The sequence below is a fragment of the Coccomyxa subellipsoidea genome (assembly GCF_000258705.1).
Source record: "Coccomyxa subellipsoidea C-169, whole genome shotgun sequence".
Taxonomy (NCBI): domain Eukaryota; kingdom Viridiplantae; phylum Chlorophyta; class Trebouxiophyceae; family Coccomyxaceae; genus Coccomyxa; species Coccomyxa subellipsoidea.
In genome coordinates, this window is record NW_005178035.1 from 1,161,763 (window position 1) to 1,179,642 (window position 17,880).

Consider the following 17,880-nt stretch of genomic DNA (forward strand, 5'->3'; position numbering starts at 1 on the left):
GCGTTGACGTGGCCGCTGATGTGGCGGTCGCCGGATGATGTCATCACGTGATCATGTCATGGTGGTTGAAGTAGGGGCGGGGGCTACATATATGGCGGCTGATGTGGATGCGCCTCAAGCTGTGCGCTGACGTGGTGATGTGGCAGAGGCAGGATGATGTGTTTATGTGATCTTGAAATGATTATGTGATCATGTCATGACGTTTGGTTTGAAAAGGGGTAATAGATGTGCAACAGATGTGGCGGGTGATGTGGCACCTGGTGTGGCATGTGAGGATCGGTAGAAGGCAGAATTGCTGTACAGGGCCTCTGAAGTACAACTCAATAGTTGTATTGGGAGACCCGCAAATTAGGAGTAGATGCAGTCAAACTTGGATCTGGTTAGTGGGGCCTCAAGTTTGTTTGAAGTAGATCAGCGCATGCATGCAGAACTGGACAGATTGAAAAGTCATCCGCTGACTGCAGTTGCAGCATAAAAGATGCCAGAGCAGAAAAAGGGCAGCGCAATGCAGAGGTATCATCAGGTGTAGAGAAAGAAGGTAGACTACAGAGTGAGCCCACAGTGCATCAGCAGCAGCGGAAGCTTGTGTTTTGAGTGTGTTAAGGCAGCATTGTGCGTGTGATACTCATGTAGATGTTATATTGCAGTGATGAAAGCTTGATTGTCTGGCCAGGTTCTCTTCTGTGTGCAGTCCTTTCATGTGCTGCTTCTTTGCCAGAAGTGTTTTGTTCATCTCAGACAGCTGATCTTGATGCCTCTGCATCCAATTCAGTTTGTGCATTTGGTGTAGAGGAGTCTGATGAAATAAGAAGTAACAGTCACAGGCACTTCAACTCTCTGCGGTGGTGAGCTGTGTTCTTGTGCGTGTAGTGCTCTGCATAATTGCACAGCAGTCTGTTTCATATGGCCGAAACCTTGTGAAGACCGTGTCTTTCTCCTCACTGCTTTGAGAGAGTGAGCATTGCCGAGATCAGGATTGTCAAACAGTGTCTTCAACGGTTTTGATCAAATGTTCTGTGATGATTTGGAGGTGCTCCTGAGGGCAGGTTATCAATGTCCAGTGGTTTGCAGAAAACTCTGCACATTGGAGATTCTCTTGGTGCATGTGCATTTTTCACTTCAGAGTTGAGTTCAAAGACTGTGCAGAATAGCGTGCAGATTGAAGCTTCTTTACATGCGCATATGAATGCTGATGGATTTGGAGGTACATACCAGGTCTTACAAATGGAAAGAATGACGAACACAGCATGCTGCCTTGTGGCAATTTGAGTGCAGACACTTGTAAAGATATTTCTCAAGCTTTTCCATACAGCCATGCTACCGTGTTGAATGGAGCTTATCTGTAAAGCGCGCTCTGAGAATCTCATGATAGAGAAACACCTCTCAAGTTGTACCCATTTCACATGCTGGCCTTTGGATCAGTAGTATACAATCAGAGCCCGGCTGGGCTTTAATATTGCACTCTTTGTTTCCCACTGCATGCTAGGGTGCTTTGCTTTTGGCCCTGTGTAGAAGACCGATGGAAATTGCCCGTCTGCACAAGCAGAGATCATCCTGACACCTGAAAAACTGCTGCCGATTGGGTCATGAGTGCTGGCAGCATAGGCTGGCACCAGAGCTGCAAGGTTTCCCGAGTCCTAAAACTACCTAGCTGGCTCAGTGCCGGAAAATAGGATTGCCGGGAAACAGCTGAAGAGCACATTCTTACGATGTAGAGAAAATGCTACACTTTCAGATCATACCTAGTCTACTACAAAGGAGGACACCACGGACACCTCTACTTGATATTCAGAGTCCTGGATCTACAGAATGAAAAGCAACAGAGATGACATACCTCGTATGCTAAAGAAGAGTTGATCCATTCATATGAGAAGATGAATCAAGGGGCCCAAATTTGAGCCGATTGCTCTGTTGCTCACCGAGCTGTTCCTAATATTCAGATGTTTGGGTTGTGCATGATGATGGGGGGCCTTGCATCCTCTTTGAGCTTGGCGCCCGACTTGAGAAGACTCTCAAGAGCCTGCCGCTGCGTCTTCTTGTCACAGACGTAGTAAGCAAAGTGTCCCCCGCCATCCACTAGGTGCAAATGCGCTGCCGGCATCAGCCGGTGCAGCACATTTGCTGCCACCCAGGGAACCTGCATGCAGCAAAGTAACTTTCAATCTGCCTGACAACAAACAACTGCTCTTCTGTGCACAAGCCCATCCCCACTCATCCTCATCACCCTTGGTCGTAGATTGTACTGTATGGCCTTTGCCAAGCAAGAGACTCGTGTTGCATCATGTAGCTGGCCGTGCCTATTCATTCACAAGACACACTCCGCGCCTGTTGCTTGGGCGGGGGCGGGGACAGACAGTGACAATCAAGAGTATCAGGAGATGCGTCAGGAGTGGAAGTACTTTCCACGTGCACAAAAGTAACATCAAGCACTTTATGCATTACAGCGTGAACCACCTCTTCCTGGTGAAATGACACGAGAGCGAGCGCAGCCCAATCTTACAGACAGGTACTAGAGCAGTCATGTGAGCGGCACCTGCTTGTCTCCGGTGCCGTGCCAGATGTGAGTGCTGCGCTGAATGTCCGGCCGGATTGCGCGCACGTCAAACTCCCAGGGCTGCTCGAAGAGCCATACGTCGTCAAAGAACATGGCTGCCGTGCGCTGCCGCAAGCTCTCCGGCACTATCAGCTCTGTGTACTCCCGATGCTCCTCCTCAATGCACCTCCTGCCACACCCCAGCACACTTCTTCGCCTCCTCGATTCCGGCCGCCACAATTCCTGACCTCAACGCCTTGTAGCCCACTAAGAAATTCGCGGGTGGAGGAGTGGGTTGCTCTCTGTTCTGCATCGGCGGGAGTCAGCATGTCTCACTGCAGTGAGAAGTTCAACAATCTCTTTAATATTCCGGCTGCCCCTCCTGAGCATGTACCCATCATGGCCAGCAAGCACATTGCATCTCGCAGTCTTTTGCAGCGCAATTCTTCTCGCTGCAGCGGAGGCAATGCGGCTCCCCTTTCCAACGGTAACCTCAAGAAGCTAGGAGATGATTGGGGTGGTGGATTGCGAGCGCTCCTCTCATCCTCAGCCATGAGGCTCTGGCGAATGCTATCCCAAAAATCTCCCTCCGAGAAGTTTAGCAGCAATTATGCACGTGCCTGTCATTCTCGGCCATGAGGCGGAGGCAGTTGCTGGCGAGCGGCTGCAGGAACGCGTGGAACAGCGCCCGGCCGCCGGCGGCTGACTGCGCGGCCGAGCGCACGGTGCGCGCCAGAGACCGGTGCCGCCGGAACAGCCGCGCCAGCGTCTCGCCCACCGAATCCATCTCTGCAAAATGCCTCGCCTCCTCCTCCGCCGTCATCATGTCTGCATGCCAGATAGATAATTATCACTGCTAAAATAATACGCCTTTCTAATGTATCAGGGACAGGTGTGTCGCAGAATATGACAGATACATACATCCCTTAAATCATTCCAAGAGGGGCATCCATCTCTCACTGCGTCAGTAAGGATGCCGGTGATTTCAAGGATTGCCTTCCAATCGAGGCCGCCCTTCTTCCCATGGGTGTCAGGCATATGGCATGAGTGTTTCAGCTGCATCTTGGCCACTTTTCCAATGGCAGAGTTTTCAATGAGGCCAATACAATGCAGCACAAAAATACCCTCTGAGCTTGGCCCAGCAAGCCACAGCAAGGCAAGCCCTCGTCTTGGAGGTCCAGCTCCTTCAAGCACATGACCTGTCGGATTTACAAAATATACAGGCAAGTGAGTGTTTCGCATTGAAGTCTGTGATTTGAATTTAAGTCACTCACTGGCGGGAGCAAGGGTGCTGATCGTCATGACGCCGCGCACTCGGTCCGGCAGGAAGTGCGCGGCCGCGTACGCGTAGGGGCCTCCCCCCGACACCCCCACCACAAAAAACTGGGGGGCCTTCAGGTGGTCCGCCAGGCCCCCCAAATCCTCCGCGTAGCTCCTGAAAGTCCTGCGAATATTACAGATCACATCGGCATTCTGCATACATTTCTTCTCAATGCCACCACTTACATCTTGATCCGACAAAACTACCCTAGCGACCTCATATGCTGTAATAAATACTCTGCCATCAAGAGAAGCAAAAAGAGGCTGCACTGCTCCTGCTGGCTAGATGCCTTCCATCAAGCAGGCGTGAGGCCACAAAAGGGAAGGCATTTGGTGTTGCCCATGCCACGCTGCGCTCTCTCCATCTTCAAGGCAATCTGTCTCTGATGCTTTGCACTGCCTAGTAAAAGGAAGTTCACAAGAAGAAGAGAGTTCGAGAACAGGAGATAGGGACAGTTCTGACCTGTTGGGGTGCGGGTCGCTGCCGCCATAGCCAGGCCGGTCGACGCCGATGAGCACCATGTCCAATTCCCCCAGCAGATCCTCATCTGTCGACATGACCTCATACCTGTGACAGCGCATGCATGACATCATTGCCCAGGTGTCAGGAGACTGCTGGTGCCCCTTGCCGGCCTGCTTGCATGCGAGGGCGCTCCCTAAACTCAGCATACTCAAGGTAGAACTCTGGGCAGTGGAGCCTGAGCTATACACTAGCAGAATCACATATTGCTCAGCCGTGATGCACATGACGCAGCATCTGAGGGCGTAGCATGGCTTGCCAGGAGGTGAGGTGCTCCCCCAATGTATCTCCAAATGGTTATATGTCATGCTGGGCTCTGGCTCTGAAGGTCAGAATCAGGCATTGCATCAGCCCTGACTTGGCTGGAAGCAATGTCAGTGACTGATTGAACGGCTGGCTCAGGAGCGTGCCTGCTGGAGATGATACCGTGGTTCCAGAAGACAACGTGCTTCGCAGCAAGGTCTCCTCTGATCTCATAGGCAATGCTGCGGGCGTCTGGGGTTGTGAAGCGCCTATCTTCGCGCACTGGAGGCGGCGGTTCCATCGGCTTGCTCAGGAGCGCCACCGCTATCGCAGCCGGCACAGCTATGGTCAGGGACCACTGCCAGAACCTCCACATGGCGCCTACACCTAGATGACAGCTGTGGTCTCTTAAATTGAGGTACTTCTACGTCTACAAGCCAGTCCTCTAGACTATCAGGAAGATGCACCATTGGGTACATCATCAGATACTGAAATTGCTTAAGATGTGCTTTGCTTCCAAGAATAGTGACAATGAAGACATCATAGGGTGTCCTGGAGGTAACGTTGTATGCATGCACATCAGGTAATAGCTTTGGATGTATAATATCATGTAAGAAGCTGCTCATTCAACAGTAAAATGTGTGCTTCCTTTCAAGTACTGTGACGCGCTGGAAGCTAGTAGCAGGGAGTAAACTACCTTTAGCTTTTCTTCCTTTTCTCCGTCAATCTACGCATCGGATCCTGCGACTGTCTTTCAACTTGATTGTGGTATCTTGGATCTGATGCATCATCAAAGCGCATCGCAGTACACTTTCAAGCGAAGACCTTTTCATTCTCAAAAGCCAAATTTGGATAAGAATTTCGGAGTTCCGGAACCCCTTCAGATTCACGCAATCTTTTGCGAGGGCCGCATGATGACGCCGATTGCTCCTTGACATCAGCATTTCCAACGACAGGAATAGGAAGCGTCGGATCGTGCGAGGAGACCATCAGCAAAGTCCCACTACTTGGCCAAAGGTGCGCAAGACTCCTTCCGAGCAACTGCGGCAGAGCCTTAAATTTGGCAGCAATGAGTGCTCGGGAGAGGACGTGCACCACTGCCTCAAATCCTTCACGCCAACTTACAGGAATAAGAGCTATGCTTATGTCGTGGTCTCTTAGCTAGTTGTGGGAGTCCACACGGTGTGTTGCAAAGCAAGGTGCTCCGACACGAACTTCGCAATTTAGTCTCTCCGGAAGATCGACGGCGTATTTCCGGAACGATGAATATGTGTGTTGCATTGAAAGGCTATATCTTTATTTTTGTTTTAGATCATTTCGGTTACATTGGCATATAGACAGAGATCTGGCCTTCGACCGCGTTTTCCTTCTCGGTTGCAGGGCAGGAATTCGAGGAAAAGAAGGGCAGCCACAAGTTATAATTACTGCAAGAACCGGGCAAGAAGAAGGTGGGTCATACAAAGATGTTGAGCTTCTTTCTTGTGCGCCGTGCGTCCACGGCACAAGGAATTGCAAGCTTGAATACCTTGTTCGTGGTGCCGGCTACTAGTGGTGGCCTCCGTCAAAGGGAACTTAAGTTTGCTAACGATTGGGCACTCACTGATGAACAGGAGCCGGGATGAACACGCACCGTAGCGGAATGACAGCAGGACTTCTGACGATTCTTCTCCTGGTCCTCACAGCTACGGAAGGTCGCCCCATCGACAGAGACTCGACAGAGCCGGTACGCCTCCGTCTCGCTTGCTTGGGCGTGGATTTAGGCACATCTGCACCTCAGACACGTTGTGTTTATCCGATTGGGGCACCCTATGAATTTCTGCGTCTCTGAATGTCATCGAGGAAGACTGTCTCCTCGGAATGCCGCCGAGTTTGCGCCGGCTTAATTTAGCAGCGATGAGAATGCTGTTCTTGTTGCCCTCGTTGACACCGCCTTTTCTTTTTGACTGACACGCACCTCCATCTGTGCAGGAGATTTCCCTGCTGCAGGAGCGAGTGGCTGCCGTGGCGGTCGACAACAAGGTCATCCTGACACAGACCTCCTGCGGCTACCTGGAGTTTGCCGTCAACTGGATCACCCACGTGGAGGCCCTGGGCCTCACCAACTGGCTGACTATCGCAGAGGACGAGACTGCCCTCAAGTTCCTTGAGGAGCGCTACCCAGGCCACGCCCTGCCAGCCTCGGCCTTCACAAACGAGGCCCTCTCCAGTGGCAACGCCCTCTACGAATGGGGCTCTGCTGCCTTCACCAAGGTCGCCTGCGCGCGCCCCTCCTACCTGCAGGTCAGTGCTTCTCCCCCTGCTGCTCATCCCATGTGTATCAAATTTGGAGATTCAAGTTCCAAGAGAAGGCTTTACCACCGGCCTGCCAAGCACCCCAATTGACTGCTGCAGCTGTGTCTCATCCTGACCAGCCGGATCTGTGAGCCCAACAGAGATGGATCCCAGTATGCTCTTGAGGGGCACATGTCACAAGGAGCATGCTCGGAGGACACTTCCCAGTCATGTGCAGAAGTTCAGCGCCTTTTGGGATGTCTCTGGGAATGTCAAGAGATCTGAGGTGGCGCTGTGTGCTGTCTGCTGCAGATGGTACTGGACTTGGGCTACGAGGTGCTCTGGTCTGACATGGACGCTGTGTGGCTCAAGAACTTCTTTGCACTCGCACCCCAGGGCCTCGACTATGTCGGCGTGGATGACTCTGAGACCGAGAACGAGCAGGTGACACTCCCCCTCCACTATTGCCCCCTGCATGCCGCAATTTGCATGCAAGACTTGCTGGCCACACAGCTGGGGGCCTTCACCAAGGGTGTGTTTGCCGAATGCCTGAATGGCGCATGTCGATTTTCCTGCCCATAGAGAACTACAAACTTTAGCAGCAGTCGTTCCTCATTGGACGCATGCATTTGGCGTCGAAAGGCCGTGCTCGACAAGTGGTTGAACATGATTAGAGAGGCAGATTCTTGCCAGACATCATACTGGTAGCAAGAAAGGACCTGGAGATCTACAAGAATATCAGTACTGTCCAGCTCAACTTCAGACAGTAAGCTAAGTGCTGAGGGTTTTGTGCACGTGCAATAAAACAGGAGACGGAGAACGCATGCACGGGGCTGATGTACTTCCGTCCGACGGCGCGTGCGCAGCAGCTGCTGGCGGACTGGCACGACATGTGCATCGAGCTGAACAACAACAACCAGGGCGCCTTCAACCGCGTCTTCTCCGGCTCCGGCTTGCACCGCACCATAGACTACTTCATCATGCCCAAGCAGCTCTACCCCCACGGCGCTCTCATCGAGCTGGTGCGCCGCCCTTTGAATGCGCAAAACTGGTTTTCGAAACTGAAATATCTCTTCAAGACTGAGCATCACCGATGCAGTTCTTGTAGTTCAAATACAAGAGCTGCAACCTGGCGGGTGCTGTGGCAATTTTCTTTGCTGGAAAGGATATGCTCCTTGATGTGCACAATCTGCCTTGAACCACCTTGCAGCACCCCAATGCAAACACTCAAAATTGGCATCATCCAGTTGACGTCAGCTCTTAACTCTTCTTTCTCGCCCTGCTCGATATAAAGCTTCTGCGCAGGCATTGCAAGCATGTGCCCCCAATGTTGCGAAACACCGAGCGCAACAACATATATTGAATATTTTCTGTGCTGCGCGCAGGTGGACTACAAACGCAGCGAGGCGGCTGCGAGCGCGAGCGGGATGGACCCGGCCTGGGTGCACGCCAACTACCGAGTCGGCCACAGCGCCAAGCGCGAGTTCCTGCGCGACCGCCTCGTCTGGAAGGCGGACCAAGCTTCCGCCAGCTTCCCCACCTGCCCCACAGCCGCCGACGGCATCATGCCCATCCCCGTCGAGGAGCCGCAGCCGCAGCAGCCGGAGGCAGAGACCCCCCAGCTTTAGAGCCGCCACAGCCTGGATAGGCTCACCTGGCTAATGTAACATTTCCCCCAACACCCGGGGGCGCAAAGAAAGCCTAATCAGCAATCAGTGACATGGCAGAGGTTCTACCTATGTCACTTAGAGGCGCACCAGCAGTAACCCTTCAGGAGCGGAGTGAGTCAGGGCCAAGGATCCAAGTCCAGGCAGTAGCAGTGGTGCATGACTTGTTTTGCGCGCCAGTGCAAACCCAGTCAAGCGAGTCTTTTTCTCTTTTCTCTCAGCACTGTTTTCGAAGAGCTAATTTTCTAGTTGCAGAGCGGTTTTGGTTCTTTAAACACCGGCGCTCAGTGACACTTTTCCTGGCGAAAAACGCCGATAACATACCCAGGCGACCACCAAAGACTCTGTCTTTGGGGCGCTTGCGGTTTCAGCAGTGTTGGACTTTTTGTGAGGCAAAGATTGCCTCGGGCATTCTAGTGTGTCAGAAGGTGGAAAGCATGCGCAGCTCTAGAGCACTCTGCTTTCCAGCTAACTACACGGCCGGAGGCCTTTGTACAGTGTTTTCAAGGCACGGCACAAGGTGTGCTGTGAAGTGAGAAATCAGTAGAGAACTGGTCAGATACAACAGAGTAGAGAGGTGTCTTGAGTACATAGAGCAGCAAGTCAGACTCACAGCACTGGTACCATTTTTGCCTGAACCTGCTAAGGGGTTTCTTCTGCAGCCTGTACAAAGTTTGCACCACAAACCCCTTAGCAGAGGGGGGCTGCATGCGTGCACTGCTGCAACATGCAGGATACCCTCCTCAGGCAGTCAGCAGAACTGTTCTAGTACTGTCGGGCACGCCTTGGCACAAGGCTTGGTCCTTGCGCAGGGTGCCTGTTTTTCTGTCATTCAAAAGGTTCTTCTGGCATGTTGCCCAAGAAGAGGTGTTCAGTGTGTTGGTTTCCCCCCCTTGCATTTTTTCTGAGGGTAGGTGCTCCAGTTGGAGCGCCAGTGCCTCCTCCCTTAAAGGGAGGCAACTCTGGATCAGACAAAGATTTATGGTGGTGTGTGTCAACTGAATTCTCAGCAGACAGCACATCCTCCATGCGAGAGAGCCTTGTAGGGCCCTGTAGTGCCTGTGCTCAGCTGCAGTGTTAGGGCTGTTGTCAGACACACCAAGCCACTCGACATGGAGAGAGCTGTGAACATTGTTTCAGAGCTTAGGACTGTCGCTGGTTTTCACACCTGCCACTCTGAGTCAAACAGTGAGGAAGGTGCTGTACATTCTGTCGAGTGATACGCAAGTAGAACTCTTCTGTGCAACAGAACAAAAAAGTGTGTCGGATCCAGCTTGGAAGGACGCAAGGCTCGTGGGCATGCTTGAACCACAAGGTTGAGACCTGTGCGCATGCTAAAAGCAACATGCAAGAGTGGGATTCAAGACAAAGAATGCCACTCAGCAGAATGCCTTGTGCCATGCTGGCGTTAAGTTCTTTTCAATCAGAGTGATGCAGAACACAACGACATGCAATGTTTAGGCGCTGATGCACTTATGGGTATATACATGGATAGTAGCATAACAGGCCTCGACAAATTGGCATGCCTCATGAAATTAAAGTATTATTTCGTGAAAGAGGCAAAAGTGATAGGGTGTGGGGATACCACACGCCAGAGATGACTATTTTCTGCGTTGCCCATTTGGACGTATGACAGCACAGTACATGAAGTCCCAGAATTTGAAGTAGAATTTGAGTGTGGTGTCACTGTATGGACCAGGGAACCTGCAGGGTGTTTCAAATTTCCAAGTTGGGCAAAACGCCAAGTTCATAGGTAGCACTGTCCTTGTAAAATGTCACGACTCTCTTCTTGAGATAAACTTCAGAGAGACACCACATATGGCTTGAAGCGTGCCCAGCCAATGCATGTGCATGAAATGCTGTTCCTTTATTCACTGTCAACCATCTTTATGTGGGTTTGGAGTCCAAGGTTTGGACTTGCTAAGATCAAGTAACGATGTATCCTTACACGCACATCTGCCAGTGCATCATGCGTGAGGGGTCATGACAAGGAAGTTAAATAATAGGTAGTCCCATGGCCTGACACACTGATACCCAGGGCAGACGAGCACGCAGCGACAGCGCAAGCATATCCCCGAGAGCCCATGCCATTGCCAGTGATCTCAGGAAGAGCGCTGCTGGTCAACCAAAGAATGCTCCCAAGGATTTGCACCAGTCACTGCCGCTGCGTTCACAAGCCTCAGCACAGTGGAATCGCAGCATTCGTCAATGGTCGCCTACTTTGGCCAGATCCCATGTTCACCCCAAAACACCTTGTGGGAATGGGCCGTGCACAGCAAATGCAGCAGGGAAATAGGAAGGAGAAAACCAATATACCAATGCCTGCCCGCCTCCTCAAGAGGCCACAGGGCAAACATCGCACATAACTTGTGCCGTGCTTACTTGCTGCACTTCAGGACGTGTGCGCCTGGCGCCAAAAAGGTGAGTCAGTCTTAGTAACCATGTTGGCACCCTGCCAGTGCTGACAGTCAGCATCACTTGCCCATCCCGTCAACCTAATATTATGTACCGTCCTTACTCGTGGGTTCACCTCACCCCACATCATCACGAGGGCATCCGCTCACAGCGGCAAATTCGAATTCAAAAACCAAAAGAGTGCATGGGCACATGATACATCATGGACATCCGCAGCCTGAGCAACCAGCAGTGGCTCGAGGCTGGCACACTAATTGCTGTACTGACAATCATCCTACACGGGGCCGAGACAACGGGCTGAAGTCAACTGTTGGTGGAGCGTCGGTCAGAATTGGGGCTTGGCAATTCAGGCGGCTTGGGCCTTCTTCAGTGCGGCGATCTCCGCCTTCAGCTCGGCGAACTCGGACTGCGCAGCACACAAGGACACCTTCAGCACCGGGCAATGGACAATGCAACACACAGAGTAACCCAAGCTGATACCTGCTGGCCCCGCCAGAATTCTGTCCTAGGGCATCAAGCTCACACCAAGCATCGGCATTGCAACGGGTGCAGCAACAAGGTCAAAGTGAGGAGGACCAGCAAGGCGGCATGACTTGGACACATCAAGCGTCCTTCCTTGGAAGGCCTGCCACAGCTCAGCGCCACTGTGAGTGTGACATTTGCGCAGGTGCAGAACATCTTGTGCGACCTCTTTTATAGGTCCGTACATGCACTAGACAGGCTTCACTCGTTCCTCCATTCAATCGATCAGCAAAGCTGTTCAGCGAGATGGATGGCTCACCGAGCTGACACCGGCGGCGCCGTTGGTGTGGGACTTGTCGTCCTCCATGCCTCCGGCGTAGGCGGAGCCTCCGTGGTGGCTGGAGTCCAGGCCCAGAGCCTCCTCGTCGGCCGTTGCGCGCAGCAACCCGGTGTACTTGAGCAGCAGCCAGAACGGGATCATGTTGCCCAGCACCCAGCCTGCGCACATGCATGTGAAGCCACGATTAGCAACTGGAACACAAGCCTTGCCTTGCAATGTCTGCCTGACAGCTTCACACGGCACTGCTATTTGGTCCCTGCTGATGCCCTAATTATTGGACGTGCTGCAGGCAGACTGTTAATTTGGTGCCAGCACTTAACAAATAGGCTTTTCGTGCCCTGACCAGCATCAGCTGAATCCGGCGAGTGGGCAACTACGTTCTACCGTCTGCAAGCTGCAACCTCGCGCCTGTGTTATATTCTCATGCAGCTATTAACTCTGTTGTGCAGCTCAAAGGGGTAAATCTGCTTGCTTTGCCTTCACCACCAGCCCTTTCCAGGCTGGGTTGCGGGGTGCTCTGCCTTGCTTGTCAGGGACTCCGCAAGTGTGCTGACCTTGGAGCACAGAGAGAGGGAAGAGCCAGATCAGGTGCGCACCGGCGATCCAGAGGGCGTAGGCGATCTGCGCGGCGAGAAGGGCGCCGTTGCCGCCGGGGAAGAAGCAGCCGTAGGGGCGCACCTCGCCGTCCTGGTTTAGGCCGTACGAGTTGGTGATCAGGGTCTCGCTGGCGAAGAAGCCAACCGCAAGCACTCCCCATGTTCCGTTCCAGCCGTGCACGGCAATGGCGTCCAGAGGGTCGTCCAGCTGTCGTACCAGTCATGCCACGTCAGCAAATTGGTGTCGTTGCAGTTCGCTGACAAAAGAAAGGAACCCACTTGCAGACAGGTCGACAGAAAGCCAGACTGAGCCATGCACGAGAGGGTCATCAGAGAGAATGTCCGCTCAATAGTCTCCACCAATTTGAAGGTGTGGAAAGCCACAGCTTCAAACCGGGCACGTGTTGGCGCAGTGCCGCGGCCGACAGCTTTTGTATTCCACTGCGCCCTAACATGTGCTGAAATGGGTTATTCCCACTCGGCAGGGGAGACAGGCTTAACACATGCTGCGCACCTTGAGCTTGATGGAGACCCAGGAGGCGAAGACGTAGAGGGAGCCGGCAATACCACCGATGATGAGGGCGGCCCAGGGGTACACGGTGGATGTGCCAGAGGTGATGGCGACCAGTCCAGCCAGCGCGCCGTTGCCCATGACACCCACGTCGTACACATGCTTGCCTGTCACAAGTCACAAAACAGCCTGTCAGGCAGCTGTGCAAATGATGACAGCCTGTAAAGAGCTCGTGCAGCACTCGAGATACGCTCTAGAGCCCACATTCAGCAGCCGTGCGGCCTATTTCAGAAACATGCAAGGATGCAGCTGTGCAAATCTATCATAAATATCACAACCCCTCGAACACCGCTACAGCTGCCTCCTGTGAGTGTCCTGGGACGAGCTCCATCGAGCTGTGTGTACGGCAAGGCAGATAATTCAACGATAATCAACGATAGCCTAGTACAAACAGATTGCATGACATTGCAGCAGTGCCGCAGCTGCGCTAACACCCTGCACAATGCACCGGCTGGGGACACGAGCACAAAGGCAGGTTGTGTCTGTGCGGAGAGTGCAGCGAGAGGGAGCTCACCGGTGGTGAAGTGGGTCACGATGGCCTTTGTCAAGAGGGATGAAAGGCCGGCGGCTGCAGGGGCAAGCGTGGTGGTCACGGCGCAGACGGAGACGGCAAAGGAGTTGGTTCCGCCCACCAGCACAAGCTGGGAGCCGGGGTTGAATCCGTACCAGCCGAACCACAGGATCATCACGCCCAGCACAAACAGCGAGGAGTTGTGGCCTGCAAAGTCATTGGCCTGCAGCAGCAGCCGGCACCGTGTCAGCGCGCAACTTCAGCTCTAGTGTGCAGATTGTATTCTTGCAGCCGCAACCTCACTCGTTCCCAGTTGTGATTATGCCCTAATAAAAACACCCGCACACGGTACTGAAAGGCAAGCACAGGAATTACCGTAGCTTACAAGGATCCAAGTTGATCAGCAAACAGGAGGCACAATTACAACAGAAGAATGGATGTGCTCTGCCGCACAGCCCATAGTAACAGTGGTGCTTCTCTGGCCTTGAAGAATTGTGTCGAGGAATATGCTAAACAAGAGGGTTGGGAATAGAAGACATACGGTGCCGTCAGCGTTGAAGCGGCCAATACGGGGGCCAATGATCCAGCAGCCGGCAGCTGCTGCGTAGCCGCCAACCATGTGGACAGCGCCGGAGCCGGCAAAGTCGATCGCGCCGGAGCCCTTGGCAAAGTAACCCAGGAAGTTGGGGGCAGTCCTGCAGGCAAAACACACGCACATTTTAGCCATGCATACCATGTAAAGGAGTGCAGGTGTGGGAATTGTGCTGTACAAGACCATACTGAAGGAGAAAAAATAGTGGAAGCGTATGACACGATGAGGCCACATGTCAGTATCCGCTCGACCCAGAACGGAACTACACGACGTGCAGACTGACATCCTAGACATGAAAGGAACGGTGTACACATGAAGGGTAACAGAGCCCAGGGTCATGATGCTACAAAACTTAAGAAGGTGCAAATATGTCTACTGGATGGTCGTTCAGGTGAAAATGCACTGCCACATGGCCACGAGTCCACGCTGGCACGCCAGTGGGCATGAGAAGAGAGGCTTGTTGGCAAGTGCAAGGTGAGGAGGAGGGAACGCAGCACACCTGAACATGGAGGCCCAGCCAGCAGAGGACCAGACAGAGTGGACGATGACGGGGTACACCCAGGCGGCCATGAAGAAGGAGTAGATCGCGTACGCCTCAACACGAGCGCGCTCAGCGATGGCTCCCGACACGATCGTGCACGCCGTGGCCGCAAACTGCGCACCCACAACATCAACTCAGCGCTTGATCAACATCTCCTCCGGAAGAGACTGATTTGGCGGAACAGGTGCTTGCAAGTAATAACAAAGCAGGCAAGGCAGGCAGCCTTGCAATGCTGCTGGACGCCACGCCGGGATAGCAGCCCTTTTGGGGTGTGCATACTGCCACCTCACAGCAATGCAGAGTCCAGGGTGGCCTAATCAGAGCACACTGGGGGTGCAATGCGCGCAGAAGCGGGGACAAGAGCACGCACCGCCCACTCGAAGACCCAGAAGGCGTAGGGGCGGACAGCGGTGGCAAAGTAGGTGGGGCCGTCCAGGCCATGCAGGGCAAAGTACTGGCTCCCAATGAAGGGGTTTCCAGCCACGTTACCATCAGCGTCGGTCTTGTCGCCAAAGGCAAAGGCGAAACCGAACAGGTAGAAACCCAGCGCCGACGCGCAGGCGTCGATCAGAATCAGCACCGCGATATGGCGGGCGAAACGGGCGCGCACACACCCAATGGAGATCTGCGGCGCACCATGGGGCAACCATCAGTCGCAAGCCACCTTTTGCATTTGCACTGTCCCTGAGCCGATCAGTCAAGACTTGCATGCCTAGTCTGGGTAACAGGCAGCAGACAGGGTGACGATGAGGGGATGGCAGGCAAGTCAGGCGAGTGAACAATCATGTAGAGCCTTATGCAAGGCATGCAGCAGCTATGAAAAGAAGACAAGAGTTGATTGACCAGCATTGCAAAGGATTAGGGCAGAGAGGGCGCACCATGGCAAAGCCACAGTGCATGAAGAACACGAGGTAGGCAGAGGAGAGGAGGTACTGGGTGTTGGTGTCAATGTAGGGGCCTCCTGTGCTGACATCGGTGATGGCGGACGTCACAAAGTCCTCGGTGGCAAACGGCGAGGGCGCCGGAGCGGGCGCCGCAACTTCTGCCATCTCACTGGCCTCTTTTCACACCTGGCACAGTGCAGCACAGCCATCAGGGTTGTCCAAGAGTAGAATGGCTTGACATGACTGTGTGGCTGGGCCTGACAGGCAAAGAGAGCCTTGCACAGGATGTGGAAAGTATTACTGCACAAGGGTAATGTGAGGCCAGTATTTGGAATGCTCATCCAGCAAGTGCAGAAAGGTATCCAGTGTCCAGATGCAGCCTGACCTAGGTCTTGGCAGAAGCGCAGGGCATGAACTGGGACCGTGCCAAGGAGCAAACTTGGGCGATTACTGATGATCGAGAACGTGGAAATCTCTGCCTTATCCACGAGCAACCAAAGATGTACAAGATGGGTTCAAAGGAAGGCTGGACCTGATATCCTTATGATGAGAACACCTCCCAGACTGAGGGTTGGTTATTCTGCAAAGAGACTCCGCGGCCGAATACTCGGGCTGTATCGGCCGAAAGGCCTGCTTTCCAAACCTCAGCAGGGCCCTCGTGGATCACCCACGTGAAGGGCGAAACAAAGAGTCAGGTTAACACAGCCTGCCGACGCTCTTATGCAGCTGTCTGGAGTTAAACCGGGCCACTAAGATGACACAAATCGGTTGCAGGGAGACCAAGCGCCGCGACAGCTCGCCCGGCGTGCCAGTAATCCATGCCTCGCGAGGGTTTAGGTTCCCAAAGAGCCAGGAGCCCATCGGTACGACAAAAGTACCTCGATGAGGGCTGCCTGCAAGGCCTATACACCAACCAAGCGGACTTTGAAGCTCACCGCTGACGCGGCCACTCAAATTGGCGGCTGCATCCCTGACCTTACGAACCCCAGCCTCCTGGGCCATCTTTCGGCCACCATAGAAGGCAGGAGATATAGCAGCATGAATGTACAACGAGACACCGGAGAATTACCCTTCGACCGCTTCCAAAAAGCTCAGACAAGTAGGGACCATTCCGGAAACTTCTTAACCTAACCGTTTGCCAGACGGCCGGGACGCGAGCGGGTCTGAGGCTCAACCAGGTGATATGTCGCGCATAAAGGCCCCTACAAGAAGTTGGGTCCTTCACGAAAAGGAGAACTCCGCAAATGCTCAAGAAGCACGCCTGCGTCAAACCCTCGCATCCTGATGGTCCAGGCCAGCAAAGCTGTCACGGAATGTACCTGCACACGTGAAGATGTGACCAGTCCCGTCCACTCCTTCGTCCGCGGCAGTGCAGGACAACTCTTTTCTCCTCCTTGCTAGAAGAAGACAGTTCTCGATCTGATGATGGGCCATGTGGATGGCATGTTTTGTTGTCACATGGGGAGGTAATGGGGTGCTGCAAAGGGTGGATTCTGGCTGAGCGGTGAATCTGCATGAAAGCCTGGTTGCACCACATGTGGTCAGTGTCGCTCGAATCCTCGTGCTAAGCCAGCACATACATTAAATTGCTGATCTTCATGATAAATAGCTTGTGACGGGATCAGTGCGGCTTGCAAAGGTCCAGACAGACCTGCTTTTTAGCTAGCGTAACAAGGCCTTTTCACATCATCAGTATCCGTGTAATATATCATCTAGTGTGCGCGACGAGGCGAACTATTTTCGTTGCCTTGGTAAAATAAAGAGATTTTTGTTTTTGTTCACTTCTTTTACCTTGTCAGAAAATGTCAGAATTTACGCGATCAGGAAGCATCTTCTAGTGTCACGTATGATTGCTCTTCAGCTTTCTTGACATTTCAGTTAGACATCGTGGAAAGACGCAGATGCAATTCACCTGCTAGCATATCAGCACAAGCGCAGCATGCAGTGCACAGGCACGCAGCTCCAGGCGCTGACGTGCAGCAGTGGATGTGGAGATTTTTCCAAGGCGAGCCTGAACAGCAGATCGAGGCGCCTGCGAAAGAAAATCAGCAAAAGCAGCAGGCGGAGGCGAGCAGTCCTGAGGATTGCCTCAGCTGCTCAGTCCTTGACACAGAACCTTGGCCAGCTGCAGTTGCCTGCAAAGCCAGAGGTGGAGTGGCAGCAGAGCACGTGGAACGCACTTACCAGCAGGCTCTCACGGGGTTTGCATCGTCAGAGGGCAGAAGACCATCTGCCCCTATGCAAAGCGTTTGGAGTTACTAGCCTAGAAGAACTGCGGGTGCGCACCAGCTGAGGCCTTGTCATGTACCGCTATACCTGCATTGCGCCCTGTAAGGAGAGTGCAAGCCCCATGATACATGCAACGCGAGCACAATTGGCACAGCATGACTGTATCAGCAACAAGCACTCATCGC

The 17,880-nt window shown here is 53.3% G+C and overlaps 3 protein-coding genes across 3 annotated transcripts; 1 reads left to right on the plus strand and 2 right to left on the minus strand.

Moving 5' to 3' along the window:
* On the minus strand, positions 1-4,917 carry COCSUDRAFT_66202 (alpha/beta-hydrolase; the record flags this gene model as incomplete). The annotated part of the gene is made up of 6 exons (XM_005647664.1): positions 1-2,137; positions 2,534-2,710; positions 3,150-3,361; positions 3,808-3,977; positions 4,317-4,486; positions 4,732-4,917. 6 exons carry the CDS (start codon positions 4,915-4,917, stop codon positions 1,937-1,939), a joined length of 1,116 nt encoding a protein of 371 aa, XP_005647721.1. The 3' UTR covers positions 1-1,936.
* A 1,338-nt stretch (positions 4,918-6,255) lies between these two features.
* Positions 6,256-8,515, plus strand: COCSUDRAFT_63537 (hypothetical protein; the record flags this gene model as incomplete). Its single annotated transcript, XM_005647665.1, has 5 exons — positions 6,256-6,339; positions 6,585-6,896; positions 7,200-7,331; positions 7,697-7,909; positions 8,273-8,515. 5 exons carry the CDS (start codon positions 6,256-6,258, stop codon positions 8,513-8,515), a joined length of 984 nt encoding a protein of 327 aa, XP_005647722.1.
* A 1,963-nt stretch (positions 8,516-10,478) lies between these two features.
* On the minus strand, positions 10,479-16,880 carry COCSUDRAFT_47532 (ammonium transporter). Its single transcript, XM_005647666.1, has 10 exons — positions 16,786-16,880; positions 15,461-15,652; positions 14,953-15,207; positions 14,541-14,695; positions 13,991-14,144; positions 13,453-13,672; positions 12,882-13,045; positions 12,368-12,575; positions 11,751-11,929; positions 10,479-11,375 (listed from the first exon to the last, which is right to left on the minus strand). Exons 2-10 carry the CDS (start codon positions 15,629-15,631, stop codon positions 11,316-11,318), a joined length of 1,566 nt encoding a protein of 521 aa, XP_005647723.1. The 5' UTR covers positions 15,632-15,652; positions 16,786-16,880; the 3' UTR covers positions 10,479-11,315.
* Between the last annotated feature and the right edge of the window lie 1,000 nt (positions 16,881-17,880).

Bases quoted from the DNA above. Each gene is read 5' to 3' on its own strand.
- COCSUDRAFT_47532 (XM_005647666.1), bottom strand. From the start codon at position 15,631: ATGGCAGAAGTTGCGGCGCCCGCTCCGGCGCCCTCGCCGTTTGCCACC. The intron at 15,208-15,460 runs GTGCGCCCTCTC...GGTGCGCCGCAG, and splicing joins TGCACTGTGGCTTTGCCATG to ATCTCCATTGGGTGTGTGCG. The intron at 11,376-11,750 runs GTGAGCCATCCA...TGTGCTGCGCAG, and splicing joins GCGCCGCCGGTGTCAGCTCG to TCCGAGTTCGCCGAGCTGAA.